Source organism: Momordica charantia (genome assembly GCF_013281855.1).
Source record: "Momordica charantia cultivar OHB3-1 chromosome 11 unlocalized genomic scaffold, Mcharantia_2.0 BLBB01000011.1, whole genome shotgun sequence".
Classification (NCBI taxonomy): domain Eukaryota; kingdom Viridiplantae; phylum Streptophyta; class Magnoliopsida; order Cucurbitales; family Cucurbitaceae; genus Momordica; species Momordica charantia.
Window position 1 is genome coordinate 3,793,135 of NW_028275159.1, and position 26,229 is coordinate 3,819,363.

The 26,229-nt window shown below is 36.3% G+C and overlaps 3 protein-coding genes and 1 long non-coding RNA gene across 10 annotated transcripts; 2 read left to right on the forward strand and 2 right to left on the reverse strand.

Annotated features, from left to right (window-relative positions):
• Positions 1 to 518: 518 nt before the first annotated feature.
• LOC111009284 (uncharacterized) lies at positions 519 to 3,237 on the reverse strand. 2 transcript variants are annotated; one of them, XM_088119941.1, is made up of 3 exons: positions 2,419 to 3,237; positions 1,546 to 1,816; positions 519 to 1,056 (listed from the first exon to the last, which is right to left on the reverse strand). In XM_088119941.1, exons 1-3 carry the CDS (start codon positions 2,737 to 2,739, stop codon positions 683 to 685), a joined length of 966 nt encoding a protein of 321 aa, XP_087976067.1. In that variant the 5' UTR covers positions 2,740 to 3,237; the 3' UTR covers positions 519 to 682. The 2 variants fall into 2 exon arrangements, with proteins under 2 accessions (XP_087976067.1, XP_087976066.1); XM_088119940.1 differs by having other exon boundaries at positions 1,543 to 1,816; positions 2,419 to 3,236.
• A 3,327-nt stretch (positions 3,238 to 6,564) lies between these two features.
• Positions 6,565 to 9,123, reverse strand: LOC111016331 (uncharacterized). 3 transcript variants are annotated; one of them, XR_002602179.2, is made up of 4 exons: positions 8,573 to 9,122; positions 7,284 to 8,447; positions 6,965 to 7,140; positions 6,565 to 6,769 (listed from the first exon to the last, which is right to left on the reverse strand). It is a non-coding gene; the product is annotated as an uncharacterized LOC111016331 (long non-coding RNA). The 3 variants fall into 3 exon arrangements; XR_015788684.1 differs by having other exon boundaries at positions 6,965 to 8,481; positions 8,573 to 9,123; XR_002602177.2 differs by having other exon boundaries at positions 6,965 to 8,447; positions 8,573 to 9,121.
• A 2,029-nt stretch (positions 9,124 to 11,152) lies between these two features.
• LOC111005924 (Enhancer of polycomb-like transcription factor protein) lies at positions 11,153 to 17,972 on the forward strand. Of its 3 annotated transcripts, XR_002600806.1 has the most exons (6): positions 11,153 to 11,384; positions 11,552 to 14,157; positions 14,446 to 16,149; positions 16,443 to 16,698; positions 16,818 to 17,501; positions 17,580 to 17,972. XR_002600806.1 is itself a non-coding variant. In XM_088119745.1 (5 exons), exons 2-5 carry the CDS (start codon positions 11,590 to 11,592, stop codon positions 17,384 to 17,386), a joined length of 5,097 nt encoding a protein of 1,698 aa, XP_087975871.1. In that variant the 5' UTR covers positions 11,153 to 11,388; positions 11,552 to 11,589; the 3' UTR covers positions 17,387 to 17,972. The 3 variants fall into 3 exon arrangements, 2 of the variants coding, with proteins under 2 accessions (XP_087975871.1, XP_022133352.1); XM_088119745.1 differs by having other exon boundaries at positions 11,153 to 11,388; positions 16,818 to 17,972; XM_022277660.1 differs by having other exon boundaries at positions 16,818 to 17,972.
• A 934-nt stretch (positions 17,973 to 18,906) lies between these two features.
• Positions 18,907 to 25,387, forward strand: LOC111017258 (ArfGap/RecO-like zinc finger domain-containing protein). 2 transcript variants are annotated; one of them, XM_022292993.2, is made up of 14 exons: positions 18,907 to 19,285; positions 19,533 to 19,650; positions 20,451 to 20,512; positions 20,687 to 20,774; positions 20,855 to 20,916; positions 20,993 to 21,089; positions 21,419 to 21,847; positions 22,401 to 22,985; positions 23,095 to 23,253; positions 23,325 to 23,432; positions 23,506 to 23,565; positions 24,181 to 24,256; positions 24,335 to 24,380; positions 24,848 to 25,387. In XM_022292993.2, the coding sequence occupies exons 2-14, from the start codon at positions 19,552 to 19,554 to the stop codon at positions 24,993 to 24,995; spliced, it is 2,019 nt and encodes a 672-aa protein (XP_022148685.1). In that variant the 5' UTR covers positions 18,907 to 19,285; positions 19,533 to 19,551; the 3' UTR covers positions 24,996 to 25,387. The 2 variants fall into 2 exon arrangements, with proteins under 2 accessions (XP_022148685.1, XP_087975497.1); XM_088119371.1 differs by lacking the exons at positions 18,907 to 19,285; positions 19,533 to 19,650; positions 20,451 to 20,512; positions 20,687 to 20,774; positions 20,855 to 20,916 and having other exon boundaries at positions 20,990 to 21,089; positions 21,400 to 21,847.
• The last annotated feature ends 842 nt before the right edge of the window (positions 25,388 to 26,229 follow it).

A 26,229-nucleotide genomic window follows, 5' to 3' on the forward strand; every position in this document is an offset into this window, starting at 1 on the left:
GAATTTATCACCTGTGACGTTAAACAATCAACAATTAGAGACAACCCAATCACTTCAGCTTCCAAATAGTTCCAACTTCCATCACTTTCCAATTGCCTTCATCTGGATAACTCTACACTAAATACCTAAAAACAAGATCATAGCAATGTTCAGAGCATTAACCAAATTCAAGCAATCAAATTCAGAGGGCAACCCAAAAAGTATACTATTTGATCCCTTATCTCTTTTTTGCTTCTGCAGATATCCCAACTCTCAACTGCATTTTGCCATCTCTATCCTGACTGAAAGAAATTGGAGCATACATGATCTACCTAAACACGACAGACGCGCTCCTCCAAGCCCGTTCTTTTAGTTTGGTTCCTTTTGTTGGGCTGGATTTTTGCATGCCTATTCTTTCATATTTCTTAATGAAAGCTCGATTTTTCATAAAAACAAGACAGACGCCTCAAGAACTACAACTATGATCAACCTGCAAACATGCGTTTTCTCAGAGACAAATGATCAACCACAAGAAGGGGTACAGAAGAGAAACTGAAAATTCCTCGAATCCATTTTAATACAACTAATGGCACTGTCCACAAAACAAGATTTGAGAGCCCAGAGAGATTATTCTGCATTGCTTATACAAACAATGAGAAACGTATGTCCGGTTATAGACGAAAAGAAAAAACAAGGGCACTTTTTACCGCATGGGCTGTTGATTGTAGTGGTTCTTATCTTTCTTTTTTGCAGCAGCAAGTCTTGCACTCCTGGCAGCAGCCTCAAGAGCAGCAGCTTTGGCAGCAGAGTCCATCTCTTTGCTAGATTTCTTTTTCTTCATGGATGTCACCTTCTTAAGGCGTTCTTTAACATCAACTGCCGATGCATCTTCCTCTGCATCTCCATTGCCAGCGGGTTCATCTGGTCCGGTGTTAACATCAGAATTGTTCCGCTGATCCTGATCTTTAACCTCCTTCTTTTCCTTCTTTTTCTTCTTCTTGGCACTCTTTGACTCTGTAGGGACTTCCTTTTTTTCCCCATCTCCATTGGACTCTCCATCTCTCTTCTCTTGCACATCTAGACATGCCGAAAAAAGCAAAAAAAAAAAAAAAAAACAAATGCCTTCTTCAGACATGGTCTATAAACCTCTTTTGTTAGTAAATAACCCATCAATTTTTATACAAGTCGCTTGGGATTTAAACATTCAATCCATAAAAGTACAATGGTATGAGTAATTAACAATGAGATTGAAGGAGACCGGAGCAGGACAAATCACAACCATCAACACATTGAATAGGAAGAGTTGAATGTTAGACAAAAAATGTGTTAACAATGCCACAACTTGGTTCGATATTAGTAGGTTCCATACCCATATCTGCTCACAATTACTGGTAAATGACCAAATAAACACACCAGCCTTTTGTAAGGTATGCAAAGAACAAAACTTTCACAAGAGCAAGTAGCGGAGTAGGTCCAAAATTTTAGATCAACAAACACGGAAAGACAAATATAAGGGAAGCAAAAAGAGCACTTTAAGGTTCACAACAACAAAAATTATATTACCACGAGACTCATCTTGACTGTTGCTGTCTTTCTGGCTTACTCCAAAATCAGCCAGAAGGGCATCAAGTTCAGCAAGTTCCTTCTTCTTCCTTTCCTTTTTCGAAAGTTGCCTCTCAGCCTCCTTTGGTACCACAGAGGCTTCAGGAGCCTTCTTCCCAGCTGGCTCGGGATGCACCGGAACCTCTGGTTCATGCTCATGCTCATGATCATGATCATGCTCATCCTCGAGATCATAATCAACTTCATCAAGGATGTCATCGTCACTCTCACTCTCCTGCAACCAGACAGCCATACTCAGCAGGATTTCCGCATCGGTGAATAAAAAATATTAATGGGGCATACCTAAAAGCACATTGCTCACACGTTTTATTCAACAAGATAGCATGTACCAACATTGCTACGACTGTCCCTTGCATCTCTGAGCACTATCATCTTTGTACCAAACTTTCAATGGTCAACTTACATAAACATTGCTATCAAACCATGACAGCCACTATAAAGCTACTCTGTTACGCCATTATCCATCGATAACAACATAACTACATGAAATATTATACACGACAATTCATATTACAGAAAGCCCACCTACTCCATCAATTTCAGCATGCACATAAACATCGGATGAACAGCAATGGATATTTAAGTGACTGAAATTAAGCTCTTTCCTTCCAGTCCAAATCGTTGGCTCGAAACCAAACACATAACAACTAGATGATGGTTTAAATATAATCCCGTGGGTCATTCTCATGAACATTAAAAAAAAAGTAGAATTTAGTCATCTTCACCCAATAAACTTGCCGAAAAACGAAGATAAACTTGGAAGCGAATAAGGTTAACAAGATTCAGCATGGTAAACGAGATAAAGTGATTATCCACCTCTACATTGCCCGGCTTCTCCTTGCTCTCCTGAGCCTCGGAGGAGCCCCACACAGCCTGGGGCGGGGTGGTGGTGGCGTAGTAATCGTCATCATCTTCATCATCAACATCAGCCCATGATTTCGAAGTCAATGGAGCTGGTGCCCAAAAAACCTGAGGTTCAGGTTCCTTAGGCTGGGCGGACTGGGACTTGGAGGACCCTTTATTCTTGCGTTCCTTGTCGGACTTCTTCTTCTTCCTCAGAGTCTCGAGGGCTGCAAAAACATTGGTGTTATTGATAACCAAAGAACCCTCGTCCCTCCTGCTTCCACCGCCGACCATTTTCAAAAAAAAAAAAACAGATCAACCAAAGGCGACGCAAAAACAAAGAAATCGTAAGAACAGAGGTCGGATTTCTAAAATTCCTCGCGCTTCAGGAATTCAACCTAGAATTTTATTGGCGAACACCGAATCTCCGGGCAGCGAAATTAAATCAGACAACGCCCAATTAGGTCCGACGAGGATTTATAGAAAAGTATAAAACAATAAATCGCCAACGAATTCTCGACAACAACGAAAACAAAACCGATGCAAAATTTTCTCGATTGACGGATCAAAGATTTGCGACAGATTCGAGGGGGAGCGAACAGAAAATTAGGGTTTCGGGCTCTGCACAAAAGAAGGTGGAGGGTAACAAATAAAACTACTAGATGGATGAAAATTGAGGATTTCGCTCAGTTCTGTGATAAAAATGGAAGAAAAATCGGTGGATTATACGTTAACAGAGAGGGGAAGGGATAGTGTAGGGCAAAACCGAGGAGACGATAATGTAATGGAAGAGGGGAAGAAGAAAGAGGTGATTTTATAGGGTGCATTTTCGAAAAAAGGGCCTGAATTTTGTTGAAATTGCAGTTAGGGCAAATTTCTGATTTTTCTTGAATTTACCAAAGGCGGTGCCCGTGTTCCACATCTGTCACTAAATTTTTCCATTATAAAGCGCCGCCGTTTTTACTCCTTTTGCATGCAACCTATTATTTTCCACTCTTGTAGATTTAATCACTTTTTTTTTACCAGTTATTGTATTATTCTGATTTTTTTTTAATGGTTAAAATTTTGAGTTAGAAATTTGAAAGTGATATTTTTTCTGGGAAGTGATAATACATTCGTCATTTTCATGTCTATGAGTTAAATTCAGGGTATTAAATAGGAGGATTATAAAAATTTAATTTAAGAGATTTCTCCTTCTACTTGTGGAGATAGCTTCATTGAGTTGGTTTGATTTAATCGACACGAATTGTTCGCATTGGTTTGGTTAGTTCGGCCCGACCTGATTGACCTGACCCAAATAGTTTGACCCACGTTACTTTTACATGGTAATTTTACTTCAATATTTTTTTTCTTATATTTTATTATTTTTTAAAAGTAGGCAATCTAATTTGTCTTAACAATTATATGTTTATAAATGTTTAAAAACTAAAATGAATATTTTGAAGGTAGAATGACCGTAATAAATTGTAATTATAAATAAAAATAGATGGATTAAAATAGTATTTTATCCTCAACAAAATTAACTTACCTTACTAATATATGCAAGTTCAACTACTATTCAGATGGGTACACAAATATTTGGTTAAAATATCCTTATTGTCTACCAAAAATTTAAAGATGAATAAAGTAAATAATCCATAATTTTGACTGATCTCACCTATCAATTTAAAATTGAATTTTGTGTAAGTACAGTAAATGTGAATATAGAGGATCAAAATTTTGATTTTTACAACTTTTTAAGGAAACAAAAAACAATAAAATCAAAAATAAAAAAAATATAATAAATCATTATTCATGGTAAATTTTTTTCAATTTAGTCTCTATTATTTTAAAATTTCCAATTTAATCTCTTATGTTTTAAATTAATTTTAATTTCATGGTATAAATTTATCATCTATCTAATTTGATGGGATATTAAGTTAAAAATAATAATAAAATTAATGGTCCAAATTGAAAGTTTTAAATATTCAAAGAAAAAAAAACTCAAACATGTATTTAGATTTCATTATTGTATTAAATAGGCGTGAATGTAAAAAATATCCCACTCGAAATCTACATTTCCAACAACAATTCTCACCATAAGGGAAGAAAAAACAATTTGTCATTTTGCTTGGTGAAAAAAGTAAATAAATGGAAAATAGAGTGGTAAGTTTTTAACAATACTTTGATTAACATTATTATTAACTTAATTAAGTGGTAATTGACATCTATGACCAAGAGTGACACCGATCTATGACAAAGAGATTATGGTTTATTGATTCCAAGGATGAACTTCAAGGGTCATTTATAAATTATGTTTTATCCATAGTATTAGACAAATAACATTTCAATTCTATTAAAAAAAATAAAAAATAGACAAAATATGAATAATATCAATTACTATAGACGTAATATGCCAAAACGAGTATAACTTAACGGTAATTGACATATACCTCCAACCATGAGATTGCGAGTTCGAATATTAATATTAATTATTTTTAACTTGTTTACCAATGATGAAATTTTTATTTGTCAATTTAAATAGTTTTTGTGAATTTAATTTCTAAAAAATCGACATTTTATAGATATTTTTGTCGACACATTTATATGAAATTGAGACCTCGACATTTACATTGACATTGCATTTAAAGCCCTATTTTTATCTACTTGAAAACCTCACATTTTTTTACTCAACCCTAAACATTAATACGCTCGACTAACATAGTTACCCAAATAGAAATCTAGCATGAAAAAATTATAAATATGATCATGATTTGTGAAGTTTCATCGAATCATGAGAACCAAATTTAAACTTTTGAAACTAATTCCAAATCATATGGAAATATATTAGAACTTTTAAAACCGAACCAATTTGTAGTAGTGCAAATTCAAATTTTATCATCGCCCTTGAAATGAGTGCATGTACATCACACTTCACATGCTAGTGTGATAAAATTGCTCTAGATTGATTTTTTTGTTTGAGGTGAAATGTTTGGGTCGGTTTATTGGCCCCATATGAATTATCAGTTTTATCCTCCGAATGCTCATTTAGCTATTGCAATTCTTTTCCTCCATCGGGTCACATGTATAGGATTAATTTAACCAATAATTGGTTAAATTTATTTTTTCTCTTCGAAAGTACTTAAAATAATTATTTGAGATTCGTTTGCTAACGTTGTTTCTTATTTATATTTCCTCATTTTTTTAGAAAGAAAATAGAATTGGTAACGAGAACAAACAATAAACTTGTTTTTATTATATGCAAAAGTTTTGAGAATATTTCTAAAAAACGATAAACATAAATAATTGTTAGATGTTTAGAGTTATTAATAAAATTAGAAAGAAACGAAAACATTCTAAAATAAGTCATTGATTTTGATGTTTCTAAAATTTCTACGTAATTTTGAAAATGTTTCTAAAAATGAAACGAAAACAACTTCGAGTTCCAATTATAATTCCTTGCATCTCTGAATCAATCTAGTGTGCGAAATAGCATATAGAAATTAAGAAGAAGTTCAAGGAAGACAAACAGACGCCATCAAGAGAGAAATATACAGACAAAGGAATTGCCAGATAAACATGAAGTCATCTGAAAACGGCAGCTTTACCGCTCACTATTCTAATGTAAAAACAGCTCGAATTTGCTAAACTTGCATATTAACTTTTGATTGGACCATGTAATGGCTGCCATTTATGAATGAACATGGGATTTGAATCTACTATAATGCTACTCCCATAGACAAATCTACATCCGTATATGATAAATGATTTGTCCGAGAAGGCCAGTAGTTACAGTATAATGTAGGTTGAAAAATATTTTTTGTCCCTTAATTTCATTTAAATAACATTTAGTTCCTAATGATTTAGTCTATGTACTTTCAAAGACATAAAAATAATTAACCCGTAAGCCCTTTTTTAGTACAACAAATTGGGAGAGCAGGTGTCAATTACCACTTAGTTATGCTTGTGTTGGTCACTTAGACCCTGCTTATGACAATCAAAATTTTCATTACTTTTATGGTGTTTAATGAGATTTTTTATGAGCGTGGACTAAATTGTCATCGATTTGAAAGTGCAAGGATTAAGTCGTTACAGACTAAAATTGAAGGAAGTGAAAGTATAGGGACCAAAAGTAATGTATGATTTAAATCGCAATAAAACAATAAAATAATGATAGACGGAAATATTTTGGCAGAGAGACGCCCTATAAAAAGAACATTAGAACATTATCTTGAATCTCATGGAAAAACCAAGAGAAAAAAGTTTAATACAGATCAAAACCAAGATCACAAACCTCCCTGTCCCTTTCACATTCACCAAATAGTTGTCAACGTTGTCAGCATTTCTGCAATGCAATGGGAGAGAGAGTATTATTAGCACTCACGTCTGCTAGCAAATTACTACTCGGGTTCAACAATGGCATTCGATATCAATGATCAACAATGGCCGAATCGATCGGAAAAAGGAAAACAGAACAAAATCCACATCTGAAACTTAACAGTGAAGTACATGACTCAGCTAGAGAAGTGTGGAGGCAAACCTTGAACAACCAAAGCTCCGATCAACGGTGACCGTAACTATAAAAGGACTAACTGATGTCGCTACCAAAGCATCTGGTTCCATCCAAATTGCTTCCTATACAGTTACAAACAAGAAACTAGTTCTGCAACTAAGATAACTGTATACATCAGCAAGCAGCAATATATCATGGGATGACTGCACAATGTATACAAACGTGAGAGTATAATTTATAATCATCCCTCAAACGACACCTTACAATTTAAAAATGGTAATGGTATTCATTCTAGGATTGAAGAAAAGAAGAAAAAGTATGGCTGTTGTATTTCAAGTGAAATTACCTGATATGCACTCTGTAATAATATTTCACCCCATAAACTATGAACTTTATGTCACGCATCCAAGCAACTGCATCATTTTTCACATACATCATGACAGAAAGAGATTAAATAAGGAAGAGCCATGCGTGCCGTCAAGTTTTCCTTCCGGTTATAAAGAGGATTAATACCTTTTTTAATAAGAAATCTGAGACGTGTATATAAACAACTAAGCACCGACAACCTAAGCGCTACGGGCAGAGGGAACCCCGCCAAAAGCAACCAAAGGATGGCTTTCTAATCATGCATAAGTATGAAGATGCTGTAGTTATAAAAGAATTTCTCGTAATTTAGACATCGCCCATAAGAGGTGTGCTGAACATTCCTAAAAATGTAGGAATATCAAAAGTGAAAGATTTATCTTCAAAAGTGTGACGGTTCCTTTCTATTTAAATGTTCCAAAGAAGAGCTCGAGCTGCACTAACTAAAAATAAGATTAATACCAGTCGAGCACGAAAAACACATTAACTACCGTAGGGCATTGATTTCAAGACCGCTTAGGAGTATAATAGAAAGAACATGTGTGGTTTTGAAACTTATTTAAGCAGTAATTTAAACTTAAAAGAACAAACAATTCAATCTTGATGAAGGTGCAATATGACCATACCTCCAATGTTTTGCAAAGAGATATGTAGATTTTGAAATTTATTTAAGCAGTAATATGAATCAACAGACAAACGAACGAACCAAACCAATGAATGAATGAATATATAGCTTCATCAATGGCACCCGGATATTGGAATGCTAAGCATTGTTTATAAAACTAAATAACTACCTGTAGTGTTCAAGTTCGTAAACTTGAAGAAAACTTGCCGAGATCAACTAACGATATATCGATCATGGAGGTTCACTGTTATAATCAAACCAAGTGCTATTTAAAGATAATTATTTGAAGCCAAACATACCATGAAGGTGTTTCAACAATGTAATTCATGAAGTGAATAAAATAACAGTTCAGTTCCTCGCTCTGCTCTTGTAAATTTTCACAAAGTATAGAGTACCTCTCGCGTCCAGATTTGGGTACCTTCAGTAGATTCAGATTGAATTGAAAAACAGAATGTTGTGCCTCTGACTTGTAAGACTAATCCGATGCCCCCAGTTCAGATGGGGACAAGTTCTTCACTCCATCTACGATCCAAAAATTCATTTAACGACCCTAAAACTTGAACCGATAGATTGAATTGAAAAACAATATTTCGAAATGCCAGGCACAAGTCACAACATATATGAATTGCAGAATTTGAACTAAACACCTTCAGAGTAAGCTCGTAGGGATTCAACGACTCGAGCAGCCGAACTCCGTAGCATGAACATAACCACCAGCACTCACAGGAACAGTCTAATCAGTAAGTGTATACTGTGCCAACCCAGCTATTATTGCTGGTTTTCCGATCCTTTGGTTTTAAGGTGGATTTGAGGAGTGGACATGAAAATAAAACTTGAAGTAATCGATTCCTCTGGTAGGCAATCGGGCATACCAGAACTGAGCCAGATTCTTGTCCGCTGTTTCTTCTTCTCCACCAAGTATGGCTCTGGATCGTCAGAGATGAGATTCACAAGAAATCGATTCGGCGTCCGAATGTTCGCTGCCGAATTGCAACTATCAGCATCAAAATCCTAGCTGATCATACGGACGAGCACCACATTGAGCGCTGCCGGTGCGCAGTAGATGGAAAAATTCCGGCGGGATGAGAGTGAACGGTGGAAGATTTCGGAGAGACTGTGGCGGAGGGAACGGAGACGCCCACGGGTGGAGAAAATGGGCGCGCATCGTTCGTTATGTGGGGTTTTTTTTTTTTTTTTTTTTTAAATTACTGGTGAATACCGCTATTACTATTGGATTATCCATCTTACAAATTGTTTAATTATATACACATATATGCGTTAACTTGGCATCATCAATGAATTTGAATACATTTTGTTTGATCTCAATAAATAACTACTTTTTACTAATCAAACTCATAACCTATCTAGAAAGATAAAATGTCGTGATGTTTAAGTCAATCTAAGTCTGAAATAGATAATAATAGTTTCGTATATCTAACAAGTGAGGCGGAACTCCATATTTATAGGTTTCGACTCAATACAAGTTATTTAACGGTTACAACTATTATATAAATTGCGATGTGTTGCTAGATAGATGATTAAGCGCATTGTACTAATTATCAACTCATATTTTATGAAGGTTGACTGTTGGAGATTCATATTGGTCGACTCGACCTTTACGAAGGCACACACGAATTCAATGTATGCATTGACTTGACCAAGAAAGATGGCAAAACTACATATTGATACTTACAAACTCGTACTTTCATGGTGGCATGACACTTTTTGACCTACGATTCATTGATGTGTGCACTTGATAAATCACCTACAAAACACATTCAATTACCACAAAATCAACAACATATCATTAGAGTATGCATTTACAGTTTTCTCAGGAAAAAAAAAAGTATGCATTTACAAAAATTTATGTCTTGTTCAATACGAAACTTGCAAGCACACAAATAAATTCCAAGCATTCATAAAACAGTAGTGATTAGGTTGGAAGTGTTAAAATCATATAAGATAAGTTAAAAAATAATAAAAAAGATATATAGGGACCAAATTTAGTCAGATCGAGCACAATTCATGGATAGACACTTATTGTCATTTTAGAAGTCATTTGATTGCTATTCATGCAATTGTTTGAAGAAATGAAGATTCGAGTTTTCCCACATTTTGTAATTTCATACCATAATGAAATTATTTATCATTAAAAAAAGAGAAAAATGAAATTTAAACTCAAATTTAATATAAACATTTTAAAAGGGAATAAAATTGCAATTTAGTAAACAATTCATTAAGATTTGCTAGCATGCACAGTTAAAACTATGCATTCAAATATTTGTTGTACTTAAACAAAAAAAAATATTTTTATATATTTAAATATTATTTTGGTCACAAAAATACTTTGAATTTAAAAGTTCATTGGATATACAATGTGGTCACATTTAAATATATTTGAAAATCAAAATGAACGGTTTGAACTACCATAGCTAAAATGAATTAAAGTAAAAATACCATCAAAATAATATTTAAATATTTTAAAATATTATTTTTAGCAGATTAATCAGGGCTAATTGGCGAAGCCACTCAACGTTAACGAGCCGTCCGTCCATCGGATCGGCAAAAGCACCGTCTATCACGTTAACTTTTCCCCAATGTAATATTTATTTTGACCACGTCACTTCGTACTGTTATTTCTAGAGCTGAAAAACAAGCCCACGCGCCACCTAAATGTCGTATCCGAAACTCGCTTCCTCAAAGTTCAGTTGAAGCAAGAATGTCCACGTGTCTCAAAACTAGAGCAAGTGTTTAAATCTCAACGGCTTTTCGCGAGTGCAGCTTCCGATTATTTTATGGCGCCTCCCAACTCAAACCTCCGTGGTATTTTCGAAATATTATATAAAATCAAGGGCAAATTAGTTTCCTTTTAGAGGAAATTGCTTTATTTGTTGTTTTTTACGTCAAACGGAAATTTCACTAATATCGTGCATTTCCTAAAACTCTCGAAAGGATTTTAAATCTCGTCCGTCCAAATTTGAAGGACGAATCTTAGCCGTTCATATTCGCCCTGCTGGCCGGCCGAATGGTCAAGCTGCATTAAATCATCAAAGACTAGGAAGCAGGAGAACGAGATGGCAACCATAGAATTCCGATCCAACGGTCGATTATACGACACGTGGCGTGTCCAGAGCGCTTCAATTTTCATTTTTCTTTTCCAGGTTTATTAGGCTTATTATTATTTTTTTCTTTTTCTTTTTTGTTATTTTTCGATATGTAAAGTAAACCCTTGCTCGTCGTGGAACTAAAAGAAACCCTAGCTCCGTCCGTTTCTCGCGGTTAAAATTAAAATATTAGGGCAAAAATTCAAAAATTGCCGAAAATTAATTGGGAAAATTGTGGAATCTATTAGGGTTTCGAATGAGATAGCTCCGATTCAAGCCCTAATTTACCATTCGGGTTTATGATCGACACGATTCGTAGACGAAGCGATTATTATTCGCGGTTCAATCGGTTGAGGTAGGTATATGATTTTTCATTGTCTTTAAAATTTTCATGAGTTTTGGTTTATCCGAATCTATCCTAGAATAGGATGAATGCATGGACAATTGGATGTGATCACTTCGCGTGTTCATTTGCGAGGATTTTCGTTTTTTTTAATATTTGGCTTGGTTTCGGTGACACAGATCTGAGAAATGTTTATATGCATGTACAATGATGGAACATGAAAATTGGGGGTTTCTGGATTGGGAGTTTTCGTTTGGGGAAGTCGATGGAAAATAGCTTAGAAAACGCACATGGTACTGGAATTCCGAAGAAATCGAGATCTTTGGATCTCAAGAGTTTGTACGAATCAAAGGTGTCCAAAGAGGTTCAGAATAAGAGGTTAAAGAGAAAGGTCCGGGCAGAGGATGGTGATGAGCAGAGGAACGGGAAAAGAAATAGGAAAAAGGTGTCCCTTAGTAATTTCAATAGTATTCATAGTAAGAACAGGAGGAGTTTGGATGAAGTGTATGATGGTGGACTAGGTTCGAGTGGGCACGATTCAAAGAAGGCCGTCAAGTTAGAGTCAAGAGAAAAGTTAAATAGCAGTAGTGAGTTTAACAAAGTTCCACTTATTTTGGACGAAAATGTTATGCAAATCCCGAAGCGTAAGAGGGGTGTTGTTAGGCGAAAGAAATCTCTTGATGGTCAGATTTTGAAGCCATCTGTACAATTGGATGGTAAAGCTGGTATTGTGGATCAGATTGCTAAATCTAGTGCCAATGATTCAAGTGATCAGCTGGAATGCTGTAAGACGAATAGAAAGTCAGGGTTTAAAGATTTAAAAGAGAAAGGCAGAAATGAGTTGAGCTCAACTCAGCATCAGAAGAAGGAAGATGGGCATGCTGATCAGTTGATTAGAGAAAATGAATCAAATTCAACTTTGCGATCAAAGGAGGAAGGTGAGCATATCGATCGTTTGGTTGTAAAGCCTGTCAGTCTGTCATCTAAAAAACCACGAAGGAATTCCAGGAAAAGAAAGATTTCTGCATCTGGGAGCAAAAGTTATTCAAAGGAGGGTGAGGTATCCATTGATTCTTCTACCAAGAAACGTGATGGCTACCCGGAAGATGATGAAGAGAATCTGGAGGAGAATGCTGCAAGAATGTTATCATCTAGATTTGATCCAAATTGTACCGGGTTTTCATCAAACACGAAGGGTTCATTGCCACCAGCTAATGGGTTATCCTTCTTGTTGTCTTCTGGCCATGATATAGTTAGTTGCGGTCTTAAGTCTTTATCTGGTCCCCAAGTGCCATCAGTTGATGCTGCTGGAAGAGTATTGAGGCCTAGGAAACAACGGAAAGAAAAGAAAAGCTCCCGGAAAAGGCGCCATTTTTATGAAATTTTATTTGGGGACTTGGATGCTGTCTGGGTATTGAACAGGAGGATCAAAGTCTTTTGGCCTTTGGACCAAACCTGGTACTTTGGACTCGTGAATGACTATGATAAAGAAAGGAAGCTTCATCATGTCAAATATGATGATCGCGATGAAGAATGGATTGACCTTCAAAATGAAAGGTTCAAACTGTTGCTACTTCCTAGTGAAGTTCCTGGTAGGGAAGAACGCAGGAAGTCAGCGATGGGAAATAATTCTGTGAATGAGAAAGGGAAATCAAGACCCAGGAAAGGAAAAGAAAGCAGTGCTGTGATTGCAGAGGATGATTGCAATATTGGTGGCTACATGGATTCTGAGCCAATCATCTCTTGGCTGGCTCGATCTACTCATCGTATTAAATCATCTCCTTCTCATAGTTCAAAGAGGCAGAAAACTTCTAGCCTATCTTCAAAATCAGGGTCGGAGGAATTTGAAAAGCCAGCAAATGTACGTCCGCCTTCAAATTTCTCTTACTTCGGAAAGGAAAAAATAGAATTGGTTAAAATTTCAGAATTGCCAGAAAGATTAGGTGATATGGATGGGCTAGAGAAGTCTGCTTATGAAATCACCACTTGTTCTAAAACTAGCAAACTTCCTATCGTATATTATAGGAGAAGGTTTCGCAACATAGGCACTGAAATGTCCCATAAATGTGAGACAGAGTATGCCTCTAGAAGAACTCGTTCTTCTTTTGCTTCATTTTATTCTAGTGTTGGTGAAATTGATGATGTGGAAGAGCCAGATATTTCCCCAAAAAGGTCGGAAGCACACAGGCCAGTATGGCGTGTTGATGATGCTGGGTTATTACAGTTGGCTATTCCAGGGATGGAAGAGGGGCAGTTGAGGTTTGAGTTAAGCATTCCAGAATATTCATTCTGGAATGTCACCTTTAGTGCAGAGACATTCTGGTTATTCCATTTGGCGATGCTCATCCAATATGGCACATTGACGTTAATATGGCCAAAGGTTCAATTAGAGATGTTATTTGTGGATAATGTGGTTGGGTTGAGATTTCTCCTGTTTGAAGGTTGCTTGATGCAGGCAGTGGCTTTCATTTTTCTGGTCCTGAAAGTGTTTCAGTCACCCAGTAAACAGGGAAGGTGTGCTGATTTTCAGTTTCCCGTTACTTCTATCAGGTTCAAATTCTCATGCCTTCAGGATATTGGAAAGCAGCTTGTGTTTGCTTTCTATAACTTCTCAGAAATAAAGAATTCCAAGTGGGTTCACCTGGACTATCGGCTGAAGAAGTATTGCTTGCTCGCTAAGCAGCTTCCATTGACTGAATGCACCTACGATAATATCAAAAGGCTTCAAAATGGAAAAAGTCAGTTCCGTACGTCTCCGTTTTGTGGCCAGTCTTCCTCTGTCAAGGTACTTCTTTAGTCTATCTTTTTTCTTTCTTCTTCTTCTTCTTCTTCTTCTTTTATTTTTGGTTATGCCATCTACTATATTATTAGTTTTTTTAACAAGATTCAAACTTCTCATTGACAAATAAAAAGGAACAAAATTGTTATGGATACTATATTGTTGTCCTAGCATGTTACAAGATTTTTTGATATAACTTTGCTTTCTCTGTATCCTGGTCTTGTGTGGTTTTCCAATCCAAGGCTAGATATTTCACGCTTGTAGTAACTCCTTCAGTGTCTCTCTTCTTATCAGGGCATACATAAGATTAGTAGTCTTGGTATCAACCTCAAAGGATCGGCGTGCGTGAATACTGGTCATTCTAATTTGTGTTCCAATGAAATGAAAAGAAACTTTCCTGCTTTTGCTCTTTCTTTTACTGCTGCACCTACCTTCTTTCTAAGTTTGCATCTCAAGCTGCTTATGGATAGGTGTGTGGCTCATTTAAGCTTGCGACGTCATGATCCAGTTGAGCATCCAGAAAATTTTGGTAGATTGACTGTGGACGACAACATGTGTACGGATGACTGTGATAATAGTCTAAGTACCTCATCAAAGGCATCCGATAGATGGAATTCTGGTGCTCGGTCAGATTTAGGAACTGGTCTCTCTGATTGTGAGGATGGAGATTGGGTACAGTCCTCCCAATATAAAAGGGGTAGTTCCATAGTTGCTGAAACTTGTGCAGGGTCGCAGGATTCAGACAATGTCAAGAGGCGGACGCGGCCATTGGAAAATAACCAATCAGCGAAAGAACGACGTGCCATATCATCAATGCCTTTACCTAATGTGGCAAGATCTGATAATGGTTCTGATTTATTTTCGAATGATCTTAGTGTTGCGATTCCATCATTTCAGCATGGGGATGGGGAGTTGCACAGTGCTCAGCAGTCTATGGATATGGCATGGAATGTGAATTCTGGCATCATTCCCAGCCCGAACCCCACTGCACCACGAAGCACATGGCATCGGAATAAGAATAACTCATCATCATTTGGATTGCCCTCACATGGATGGTCAGATGGGAAGGATTTTCTCAACAATGGTTTGGGAAATAGGACTAAGAAACCACGAACTCAGGTGTCTTACTTGTTGCCTTTTGGAGGTTTTGATTATAGCTCAAAGAGCAGAAATGCTCACCCAAAAGGAATTCCTTACAAGCGAATTAGAAAGGCTAGCGAGAAGAGGCCGGATGTTGCTAGAGGATCCCAAAAAAACTTAGAATTACTATCATGTGATGCAAATGTGTTAATCACACTTGGTGACAGAGGGTGGAGGGAATGTGGGGCAAGGGTGGTATTAGAGGTCTTTGAGCATAATGAGTGGAAGCTTGCTGTGAAACTTTCAGGAATTACCAAGTATTCTTACAAGGCTCATCAATTTTTGCAACCTGGATCTACAAATCGGTATACTCATGTGATGATGTGGAAAGGAGGAAAGGATTGGATCTTGGAGTTTCCAGATAGAAGCCAGTGGGCACTCTTCAAGGAGTTGCATGAGGAGTGTTACAATCGAAACATTAGAGCAGCTTCAGTTAAGAATATTCCCATCCCTGGAGTTAGTTTGATAGAAGAAAATGATGAAAATGTTGCAGAAAATCCATTTGTGCGGAATCCTTCCAAGTACTTCCGGCAGGTGGAAACAGATGTTGAAATGGCTTTAAATCCAAGCCGTGTATTGTATGACATGGATAGCGATGATGAGCAGTGGGTCATGGATATTCAAACTTCTTCAGAAGTTGGCGGTAGTGGCTTGGGGGAGGTTTCAAGTGAGGTGTTCGAGAGGACAATGGACGCATTTGAGAAGGCTGCATACGCTCAGCAACGTGTTGAGTTCACAGATGATGAGATAGCAGAGGTGACGGATGGAACTCTGGCATCAGGCTTGACAAAAGTCATATTTGAGTATTGGCAGCAGAAAAGGCGGCGGAAGGGAGTGCCTTTAATTCGACATCTTCAGGTACCTTTTAGGTCTCTTCACATTCCTGCATATTATGAGTCTCTGCATTTTTCTGCTCCTTCCTTTTGCCCCATTGCTTCGATAGAAATAAGAAATTTGAAAACAGATGCTTCTCTCGTGAGAGGTAAAAACTGAACAAATAGGCAGACTGATACCTTCAGAATTTATTTCATATACTTCATTTATGTCCCTTTTCCCCAACTTTAGTCTTCTCTCTCCTAGACTTTGGTGATCCCAGTATGTTCGTATTTGTTTAAACTGACAACAAGAAATGCATCTTGTGCTTTTTTCAGCCGCCGCTTTGGGAAACATACCAACAGCAATTAAAAGATTGGGAGTCTGCAGTCACCAAAAACAACAACAATTACTGTAATGGATATCATGAGAAGGCTGCATCAGTTGAGAAACCGCCCATGTTCGCGTTCTGTTTGAAACCCCGAGGCCTGGAAGTCTCCAATAAAGGTTCAAAGCAAAGGTCCCATAGGAGGTTTTCAATGTCTGGTCAGAGCAATTCCATCGCTTGTGATCCGGATGGATTGCATGGATTTGGTAACTTCTATTTCCATTTTACTCGAGTCGTCTAATGATTGATGTTTATCTCGAATAAAACTCATGTTGACTTCTTTCGAAGTTATCTCAAACAATTTTATTTTGTTTGTTTGTATCAGGTAGAAGATTGAATGGGTTTGTTCTTGGGGATGATAAGATGGCCTATTTAGGCCAGAACTACGAGTTCTTGGAAGATTCTCCTCTGATTCACGCATCTTCCAGTGTATTTTCCCCGCGACTCGAAGGTGGCATTTTGAGTAATGACGGATTGGAGAGGAATTTTCTACCAAAACTTCACAAGAGCAAGTCCAGAAAGTATGGGGCGTGGTCATCTCCATATGACCCTATGACGGCGTCTTCTTTCAATCAGAGAATGATTGGAAAGAGAGATGGGTTAAGCGGATGGAATAACGGTTTTTCCGAGTGGTCAAGCCCCCGACGATACCACCTCGACGGATCACAAAGGCAGATCCTCGAACAGTTGGAAGGTTCCGATCTTGATGAGTTCAGGCTCCGCGATGCATCTGGTGCTGCACAGCACGCACGCAATATGGCTAAGCTTAAGAGAGAAAAGGCCAGACGGTTGCTATACAGAGCAGACCTCGCAATTCACAAGGCAGTGGTTGCTATCATGACTGCTGAAGCAATCAAAGCAGCCTCTGAGGACGACTCCAACGGGGATGGATAGAGAAAGAAAAAGAAACAGAAGTGACGATAACCCCAAAACCCGACAACCACAACTTCCTCCGAAATCGCTTGAGCTCTCACCTGATAATACTACATCCCAACGACAAGCGCATTAGGTTCGACGATTTTGTTAGCAATGGGTTTTGTTTACTTTTGTCGACGGTACAGCCCTTTTTATTTTTGATTATGTGCAGATTCAATAGCGAAGTTCTGACACGACAAGACGCGATCGAGCCGTAAGCGATTAAGAAAAAAAATTTGTTGCTACAACAGCTTCCCAGAGCCACAAGGAAGCTTTTTATTTTTTCTTTTTTAGGCCAGAATGATGAGAAGAACCTCTCATTTTCAGTGCAAAATATTGTACTGATATCAGGTTTATAGGGAGAGGGGGTGTATGGAATTCTTTAGGGTTGCCCATATTTGTACAGCTTTTTTTCCCCATCTTTTTTTTTTCCTCACTTTTCCCCCTCCATGTCTCCCATTTTCCTCTCCTCCTTAACCTTCAGTTTCTAAAGTGTTCCAATCCATCCATCAAATGAGCATCTAGCTTAAATAATACAACATCTCTTCACTGCCATTACATTTTATTTCTCTGTATATACATCTGAAGAACTACTCTGATCAATGCTTTAAGTTCTTTGTATTCACATTATAATGCTTCTCCCAAGTAATTTCTTGATTCTTGCAACTTTTTTTTTGGGATTTTCTTAAATGATTATTTTGTTTTCTGAAATCAAAATGTTTTTAAATTTTTTAGTCTATTTTTTTCTTTGGTCTAATTTGGTTCAATTTTCTAATGCATTTTTGGAAAATAAAAGTACTTGGGGGTTTGACAATTTCTTAGATTTTTTTGAGAAATAAAACAAATATATTTACTTTTCTACATTTCTTTTTATTAGCTGCAAAAAATTTATTAGTGGTCAATAAAATATGAGTGCTGATTAATGAAGATTATTTTTTAATTAATGGAAATGCGAAAACTTTTTTTACAATATATTTTCAATCTACTCTGTTAATAAATTAGAAATTGTAATACTTGTTTTTAAAATTATTCATTATCATTACTACTCTTATGACTGTATTTATAATAATAACGACAACCATAAGCATTTATGTACTCAAATTTGTAATAGGATGAGTCAAAGTCGCTACATTTTTTTTTTCAAGTTTTCCAACTTTTATAAGTTAAATCTAGATGGAGCAGCAAACAACTCTCAAACAAGTCAACATGATACCAAATCGCTACTCCGACGATTAACAAAATTATAAAATTTTAAAAGGGCGGGACATAATTATGGTAAATAGTCAAAAGTTTTTTTTTTCAAAATATAAAAAGTTATGAAATATGTTTTTTATTTATTGTCATATATATATATATATATTTTTTTTGAACAACTTGTCAGATTGCTTCTAAGTTTCTAGTTTTTCTAAATTCAATATAGGTAGAACACGGCAACTCTCAAATCAGTTAACATTATACTATTTTTAAACTTAGAACTAAACCGCTGAGCCAATGGTTAATGAAATTTAAAAATTTTAGAAGGATGGTGCATTTTTGTAAATATTTTGTTGGGAGGGCATAGCTATGTAAATAGTCCTAAGTTATTTTATTTTTGAAATAAATAGTCCCAAGTTCTTATTGTTGAATAGGGCCGAAATCTTATCAGCCAACCGTTAGTAACGGCCTCCCTCCCCGCTGTGCTTTCCCGCCATTGAAACATCCACCTACTTTCTCGTATACATGGCTGAACCTAATCCCTCGACCCTTTGTCCCTGCTATTCTTTGCGATCCGGCTCGTTTCTCTGTTCTTCATATTCTCTTTCGCCATTGCGGTTTCGCCTAGGGTTCTTCTGCGCGTCTCCCCATGCCATTTCACTCTTAATTTGCATCGTCGATCAGGTACGTACGTTATCCCCCATTGCATTTTGGTATTTGTTTGGTTTCAGGAAAACGAGGAACTAATCGGTGAGAGAAGCGACTTTTTGTATAATAATTGGAAGAGTCTGTTTGGAGGATTTCTATTATGATTGTTTCAGAAACCTAGAATTTGTTTTCGTTCTATTTATCGATTTAATTGCTCTTGAATACATGCTTTGTCGGAAATGACGTTTTTAAATTTGTTTTTTGTTTTTTTTCTTTAATGCAGTAGCTTTGAAATTTGAAAGATGCCAAAACGCGTCAAGGAAGAAGACAAAATTGAAAGGACCATTCGTAATCTTCTGAAACTTCCAGAGAACCGAAGATGTATTAACTGCAATAGTCTGGTACGAGAATTCCTCACCCAGTTTGTTACTCGCTGATGAACTAGAAGTGAGAATTGATGGAATATATATTTTTAATCACTGACGAGATATTTTCCTCTAATTAAAGTTCTGAGATGCATATATGAATTCATATGTGGTAACTGATATGGTGTCTAGGCTGTATCTAGAATTGTTGCGTGAATATAATTTGAAGTACAGTAACTGCAGGGTTGTTAATGGAAAATAATGGAGTTCTTTAATTAATAGGAGGAAAGCCGAAGTTCGCTATAAGAAAAATGTCCCCAAATAGTTGATCAAATTAATTCATTTGGATAATGTGTCACTAGTCAGAGTTCCATATATAATTAGGGTTTAATGTGATTGATAATGTTAATCTCAGTATAATTTTTCTTTTTAAAATTGAAGTAGAGAGCACAGGTAATTAGCTAAAATAGTATTATACAGACAGTTCATTCAAATATAATGCCAGTATTTTGCCATGTTCTTGCTCCATATCTACTTTCGAGTCAATAGTGAATCCTATGAGAGCAATACTAATAGCCTTCTTGTTCAATAAGTTAACAATGCACATGCTATTCAATCCCCTATATTCTTTGTAGCAAATTTTTAACTCGATTAGAGCATTTTAAACTTCAGTCTATTGGGACGTTGATATGTGGTTCTACACCATCTATGCATGCCAATTAAGTTTATTTTACATGCATTGGTTATTGTTACAGACATTTGGTTACATGCATAATTCTTCCTTCTGTCCATATTTATGAATTTTATCTTTGACATTTATATATATCCTTCAACAGGGACCGCAATATGTTTGTACAACATTCCTGACATTTGTCTGTACAAATTGTAGTGGAGTACAGTAAGTATTGAAATCACTATTCAATTATCTGCATATAGGAAATTGTCGGTTCCATATTACTTTCTATTTTTACGATGAATTTGTATAAACTGAATTTGAAAAGACATTTTTGAAATTGTAGCAATATAGATATTTCAACATTGCTTATCTTGATCCAATTTCATGATTCCCCAGTCGTGAGTTTACTCATCGAGTAAAATCAGTGTCAATGGCAAAATTCACGGCAGATGAGGTGACTGCTCTTCAAGCAGCAGGCAATGAGGTGAGATGCAGTTCCCTTGATGTTAATTGGTTCATTATTAACATCTCGTATGCCACTAACCTTGAGTTGTAATTACCTAGAGAGCACGGCAAATATATTTAAAAACATGGGATCCCCAGCGTCATACTTATCCAGAAAACAGGTTATTGAAGTCATTATATATTTTTACATGCTGTAATTGGCATGTAATTTCTTCTAATTCCTATGTTTTCTCGCAGCAATCTCCATCGGCTTCGGGACTTCATAAAGCATGTCTATGTTGACAGGAAATACGCGGGTGAGAAAAGTGTTGATGAGCTCCCGAGGTTGAGACTTGTAAGCTCCTCTGATATGTATACTCATTTTGGTTAACATTCATTTAGCTTATTTCCATGCTCTGCATTCACGAATTGAAATGCTTATACTTCCAATAAGATCATTGATAAAGCCAATGTTTTCATGTGTACGCAGTCCTCTTTCCACGTTATTTTAAATATAAATTTCATCTCTTGTTTATTCAAAGTTTCATCTTGACATTTTGCATTTGAGTAAATTTCCCTTCGCTATGAGCATTTTGGATATAAACCAACAATGACGTATCTGTATGCTGGAAACTCAGAGTAAAATCGTTTCCATATGTTGACAGAATGTTTCGTATAATACAGACTGATAAGGACTCATCACAAGAAGGGAGAAAGACTACTCCGTATTATGGTGGTTTACAGAGCCTGCAAGATGAAATGCCAAGATCTAGTTCAAAGAGGGAACTTAGGAGTCCAATTTTTTACTACGATGAGAGAAGCAGTCCTCGTTATTCAAAAGAAAACTCCAGATCTGGAGGCTATAGGAGAAGCCTCACACGCATTGAGGTTGTAGATAATAGAATCAAAGATGATAGACATGGAATTCGCAAGCTCGCAAGTGGAGATTTCCAATCGACTATCCAGTTAAACCGTAGTCAAGAAAACTTAGAGAAGTCTTTTCCTGCATTGGCACGTGATAATAAAGATACGACGGTCAAAATTGAACCTCCCAGAAGAGTTGAGGAGGATGTTAGAACAAATAAAGGGATGGGCGCTGGTGGTTCTGATCAGGTTTGTAGCCGATAAGGTTGCTGGACTTGAGTGTTCTGGTCAATTCTGATTAGCGGTATTATTTGTTCTGTGATGTCAATTTTTGCAGTGCTATTATATATTATTGTTCTATATCTTTCCTCAGGACTATGATTTGAATATGGTTCTTCTATTTATTTAATTATGCTAATCTCATTGGAGGACAGGAAACACTGGTAAGTAAATATGCTATTGCAGGATCTCCTTCTTGAGGCTTGATGTCCATTGTTTCAAATGAAACCATGCTGTTAACTTCTTTGTCATTTTATTCATTGAACTCTTTTTTCTTCCCCATTTTGGGCAAAGTACTTGGCACGTTGAAAGTTGTTGCATGCAATTTTTCCAGATCAGGTATAAAATTTGCTGTTGTCCTTATACCTAACCCAATAAGTCGTGCTTAAGATTCCAGATTTGATCTTTCCATTGGTTGTCTTTGTGATCTCTTTACACAGAAACTGACCCGTTAGTGTTTGCTAGCTTATACTTCAGTTTTCAAATTGACTTCTTCCATTATGTTGCATCGTCCTGCCACCAGAATGTTGTTCGTGCCAATCCAGTGGAAACTAAAATAGACAACGTAGAGAGCCTAATTGACTTTACCAGTCCTGAGCCTTCTGAGGCTGCTACTGCCACATCACAGACCCAAGAGATGCCTTCATCTAATAATGACAACTGGGACGCTTTTGAGTTATCTTCAACGAAAAACACATCAGCAGCGCCCAGTGCAAATACTTTGGAAGCTTTGCTTTTTGAATTATCAGTACCATCATCTGGAGCTGGAGCTGATAATAATCTGACTGATGGACCTATAAAAGCTGATGCTCCATCAACTGTTTCTGGAAGTACTCTTACACCGGATTTCACTACGAGGCAGACAGCACTACCAATTAGCTTTGAGTGTTCCGTAGCTGGATCAACTGAAAATGTACTACTGCAACCTTCTAGTGCAAGCCCTCCACAACTCACATCCAATAAAGGTGGTGACATTGCACTAGAAGTTATTAATGGACAGCAGCCTCCAAACACGCAGCAAAAACAGACTTCTAATTATCCTTCTGGAGATAATGGTTTGAACTCACAGTCACAACTGATAACTTCAGCTGTTGTTCCAAATTTTGAAGTGAGTTGCTTGATGTGAGTTTCTGATCGGAAGAAATTAAGCTCAACTCTGCCTTAAAATTTCTTAACATATTGCTTCGTTTGCGGCTGCACACATCTATTTGCTGCAGTGGACTTCTTCACAGGAATCAAATTCACAAGGACATTCAAGTGTTTCAGCTGAAAAGGTAGATGCTGATTCAAAACCAGCTCAGGGTACCACCAATGGAGTTGGATTCCAACCTCCATCTACGGAAAAGAGTTCTAGTGGAAGAAAGGAACTTCCTCTGGTAATAAGTTTAAATATCATTCATTTATCACTCATGCTTTAAATTAATGATTTGCATAATCTTATTTACAGGACCTTTTTGCTGTAAGCTACCCTCCAGTTGCCACCTCGCATCCAGGTTGGCAGGCTGTAACTAATCGTGTCATGGATCACAGCTTGCAGTATTATCCCACCCCAGCGGTATAGTTTTTTTCTTCTTCTATTCTTTTCAAAAATATATCATAGATAATTAATCCATCATTTTTGTTTGCAGACTGCAAGACCAACAAACCCATTTGATCTGGATGATGGAAAAAGTAGTATTTACTCACAAGTACGAACACAACCAGACATTTAATGATTTCTACTCTTTCCATTATTTCATCCAGCTAGTTTACATTTAATCATTTTGCATGTGTTCTTTGCTTAATCCTCCGCTGCTTTAACTTATATCACACAAATTCATCCAATATATCTCATTGAGAATAGAATTAATTATGGATTGAATAGAAGCAATCTTTAATCCATTTGTATGCGTGTGAAGCATTTATGTGCAAATCTTGGGATCCATTATATAAATATTGAGTTTCACTTGTTGAGCTGCTTTTATCACCCTAGTTGTACACCTGCAAAATTAGCAAGTGATTCTTAATCTGAAGACTTGTAGAGGGACAGAGGTGAAATTTCATTTTTGTTGGTCTGATACATCTTAGTATTTGTGGATGAATGTTCCTGACATTCGTCACGCATTTCTTGGTAGTGTGAATATTACTTGGATAGACCGAATTTTATCCAACATAAATTCACCGATAGTTGTACCTATAGAATTGAGCTGTGAAGCATTGGATAAAATGAACTTTTTTTTTTCTTTTTTTACCGCTATATTATGGCTTTCCTCCTTCCATGGCTTACATAATTAGAATTATTTCCTTGTACGCCATATTTGCAGAGTCCTCCTACCAGCATGCCAGCTTCTACAGGCTTAACTCACGGTTATAACTACCAAGCCGAAGCCCAATATCCAGGTATGATCCCTGAAAGTTCTCTTCGTAATCACCTTCAAATCTTTCAAAGGGCTCATTTTCCTTTTAAACAAATCTCAGGCTCATACGTGGGGCAACAGTCGTATGGGAATATTCCATCTTTAAGGTAAATTCTGTTTATGCAAATTTTAAATTACATTAGGATTACTTTTCTTCGGCCTTCAGTTCATTTAGTTTAGCTCCCAATATTTGTATGGTTGGGAATATCTCTCCTGATTAAGAAATTCCATTTTAAAACCAATTGCCATGTTTATTATAAACCTTTGTTAGGTCCCTTATTTTTTCAATGTGGGATTCTTAACACTATTTAACTCCTTTCATTATCTCCGTTAAAATACGTGATACATTCATCTATTACTTATTTGTCAAATCATGTTAATCTAGTTTTTATCAGGTAAACATGTCACATCAAATATTTCATTAATAGTATTAATGACAATGACTAAATAGCAGTCTATCCAAATTCCAAAGTTTATAATACACAAAGTTCATAGTTCATGTACCAAATCAACCATTCTAAGAATTTAACCCAAAAAAGAATATCTTAAATGGATAATTATTTTGTCGCTGCAGAGCACAGGGAGTAGATAACTCTGGAGGATCCTCGTTCCCACGTCCTTTTGGGTCCTTCAACGCCGCACCTGCGCAGCCAAGTAGCAGATATCCAGCCCCTAATACAGACCCAGTTGCTCCTTCCTTTGGCAACAACCCCTTTGGATAGGCTTCACAAAATCTCTGTGCCTCCCGAAATCAGGTCATCTCCTTCGCCTTCCTTCCTATGTTTCCAGCATACTTCTAATCTATAGGATATCTCCATGAAGTAAGTATATATTAGGATGCGACTTGTGAGTGCTGAAAAAATGATCTGCATGTACAGATTTACCCCTGAGATCATCATATAGAAACTAACCATATGACTGCTCCTAAAATGGTGACTTACCCTTGTGATGAGTCATCGTGACATTGGTTTTATAATGTATGATTTGTTTTTCTTTTGAACTATTGATAATTTTGAGCGTTTTGAAGATGTGTATTATACTGTGGATTGTGTTTGTATCTTTTGTAATAGAGACAATGAATTGAAAATCTGGAACTATGCCAGTGTGTGATTAATTTGAAGTTTCAACTTCTCAAATATGTCGTTTTGTAGATTTTGAATTTGAATGTACTTTAGTTTGCTGTGGTTAAAACAGTCGAGGAAAAAATGAATTCAAAGTCGATTTATATAATTTGAGGCTATATATATATATATATATATTATTACATATATATGACTTGTGAAACCAACCTGAATATTAGCTCATTTGGTTGAGACGTAAGCTCTAGAGAATAAACAAACAAACATTATTTGACAAAAACAACGAATCAACTCAAGCTTTATCTTAAAAACAAAATTTTTCCAACATTATCAGTCCTACTCGTATTTGTGTTTGTGGGTGTCATATAACGGTTGAATTTTGTTGCGGAATACTGGCATTGTGGTGGTTGAATTAATTATTTATAAATTTAAAAACGGACAAAAAAATAAAAATAAAAATAAAAGAAGAAGAAGAAAAATTACATGTAACAATGTGATTAGCTGGTGTTCCACCTTTCTAACCACATATTTCTCATTATAATTTATCTGGAAGGAAATTACTTTTTTGGTCCCTCAAGATTCTTTTAATTTTAAATTTAGTTTTGATTTGGACCTAGATTTCAAATTGAACCATAACGTATAGGAGCTAAAAATAGTTGCAAAATCTTAAAAACATAAAACACAGCAGAAACGTTAATTATTATAATAATAATAGTAAATCAATATCTAAGCTAATATTGTATAAATTAACTATTATTGCATGAATAACAAAAATATGTACACACTATAAAATTAATTAAATGGTCGTAAAAAAAAATACAAAATCATAAGTCCAAATTCCCACCCATGAATTTCTTTAAAGAAAAAGACTAATTAG

Excerpts from the sequence above, each read along its gene's own strand:
- LOC111009284 (XM_088119940.1), bottom strand. The coding sequence starts at position 2,739 with ATGGTCGGCGGTGGAAGCAGGAGGGACGAGGGTTCTTTGGTTATCAAT. Across the intron at positions 1,817-2,418 it reads AGAAGCCGGGCAATGTAGAG|GAGAGTGAGAGTGACGATGA; the intron begins GTGGATAATCAC and ends GTCTGGTTGCAG. Across the intron at positions 1,057-1,542 it reads CAGTCAAGATGAGTCTCGTG|ATGTGCAAGAGAAGAGAGAT; the intron begins GTAATATAATTT and ends CGGCATGTCTAG.
- LOC111017258 (XM_022292993.2), top strand. The coding sequence starts at position 19,552 with ATGCCAAAACGCGTCAAGGAAGAAGACAAAATTGAAAGGACCATTCGT. Across the intron at positions 21,090-21,418 it reads AGCTCCCGAGGTTGAGACTT|ACTGATAAGGACTCATCACA; the intron begins GTAAGCTCCTCT and ends CGTATAATACAG. Across the intron at positions 21,848-22,400 it reads GCGCTGGTGGTTCTGATCAG|AATGTTGTTCGTGCCAATCC; the intron begins GTTTGTAGCCGA and ends TCCTGCCACCAG.
- LOC111005924 (XM_088119745.1), top strand. The coding sequence starts at position 11,590 with ATGAAAATTGGGGGTTTCTGGATTGGGAGTTTTCGTTTGGGGAAGTCG. Across the intron at positions 14,158-14,445 it reads GCCAGTCTTCCTCTGTCAAG|GGCATACATAAGATTAGTAG; the intron begins GTACTTCTTTAG and ends TCTTCTTATCAG. Across the intron at positions 16,150-16,442 it reads CTTTAATTCGACATCTTCAG|CCGCCGCTTTGGGAAACATA; the intron begins GTACCTTTTAGG and ends TGCTTTTTTCAG.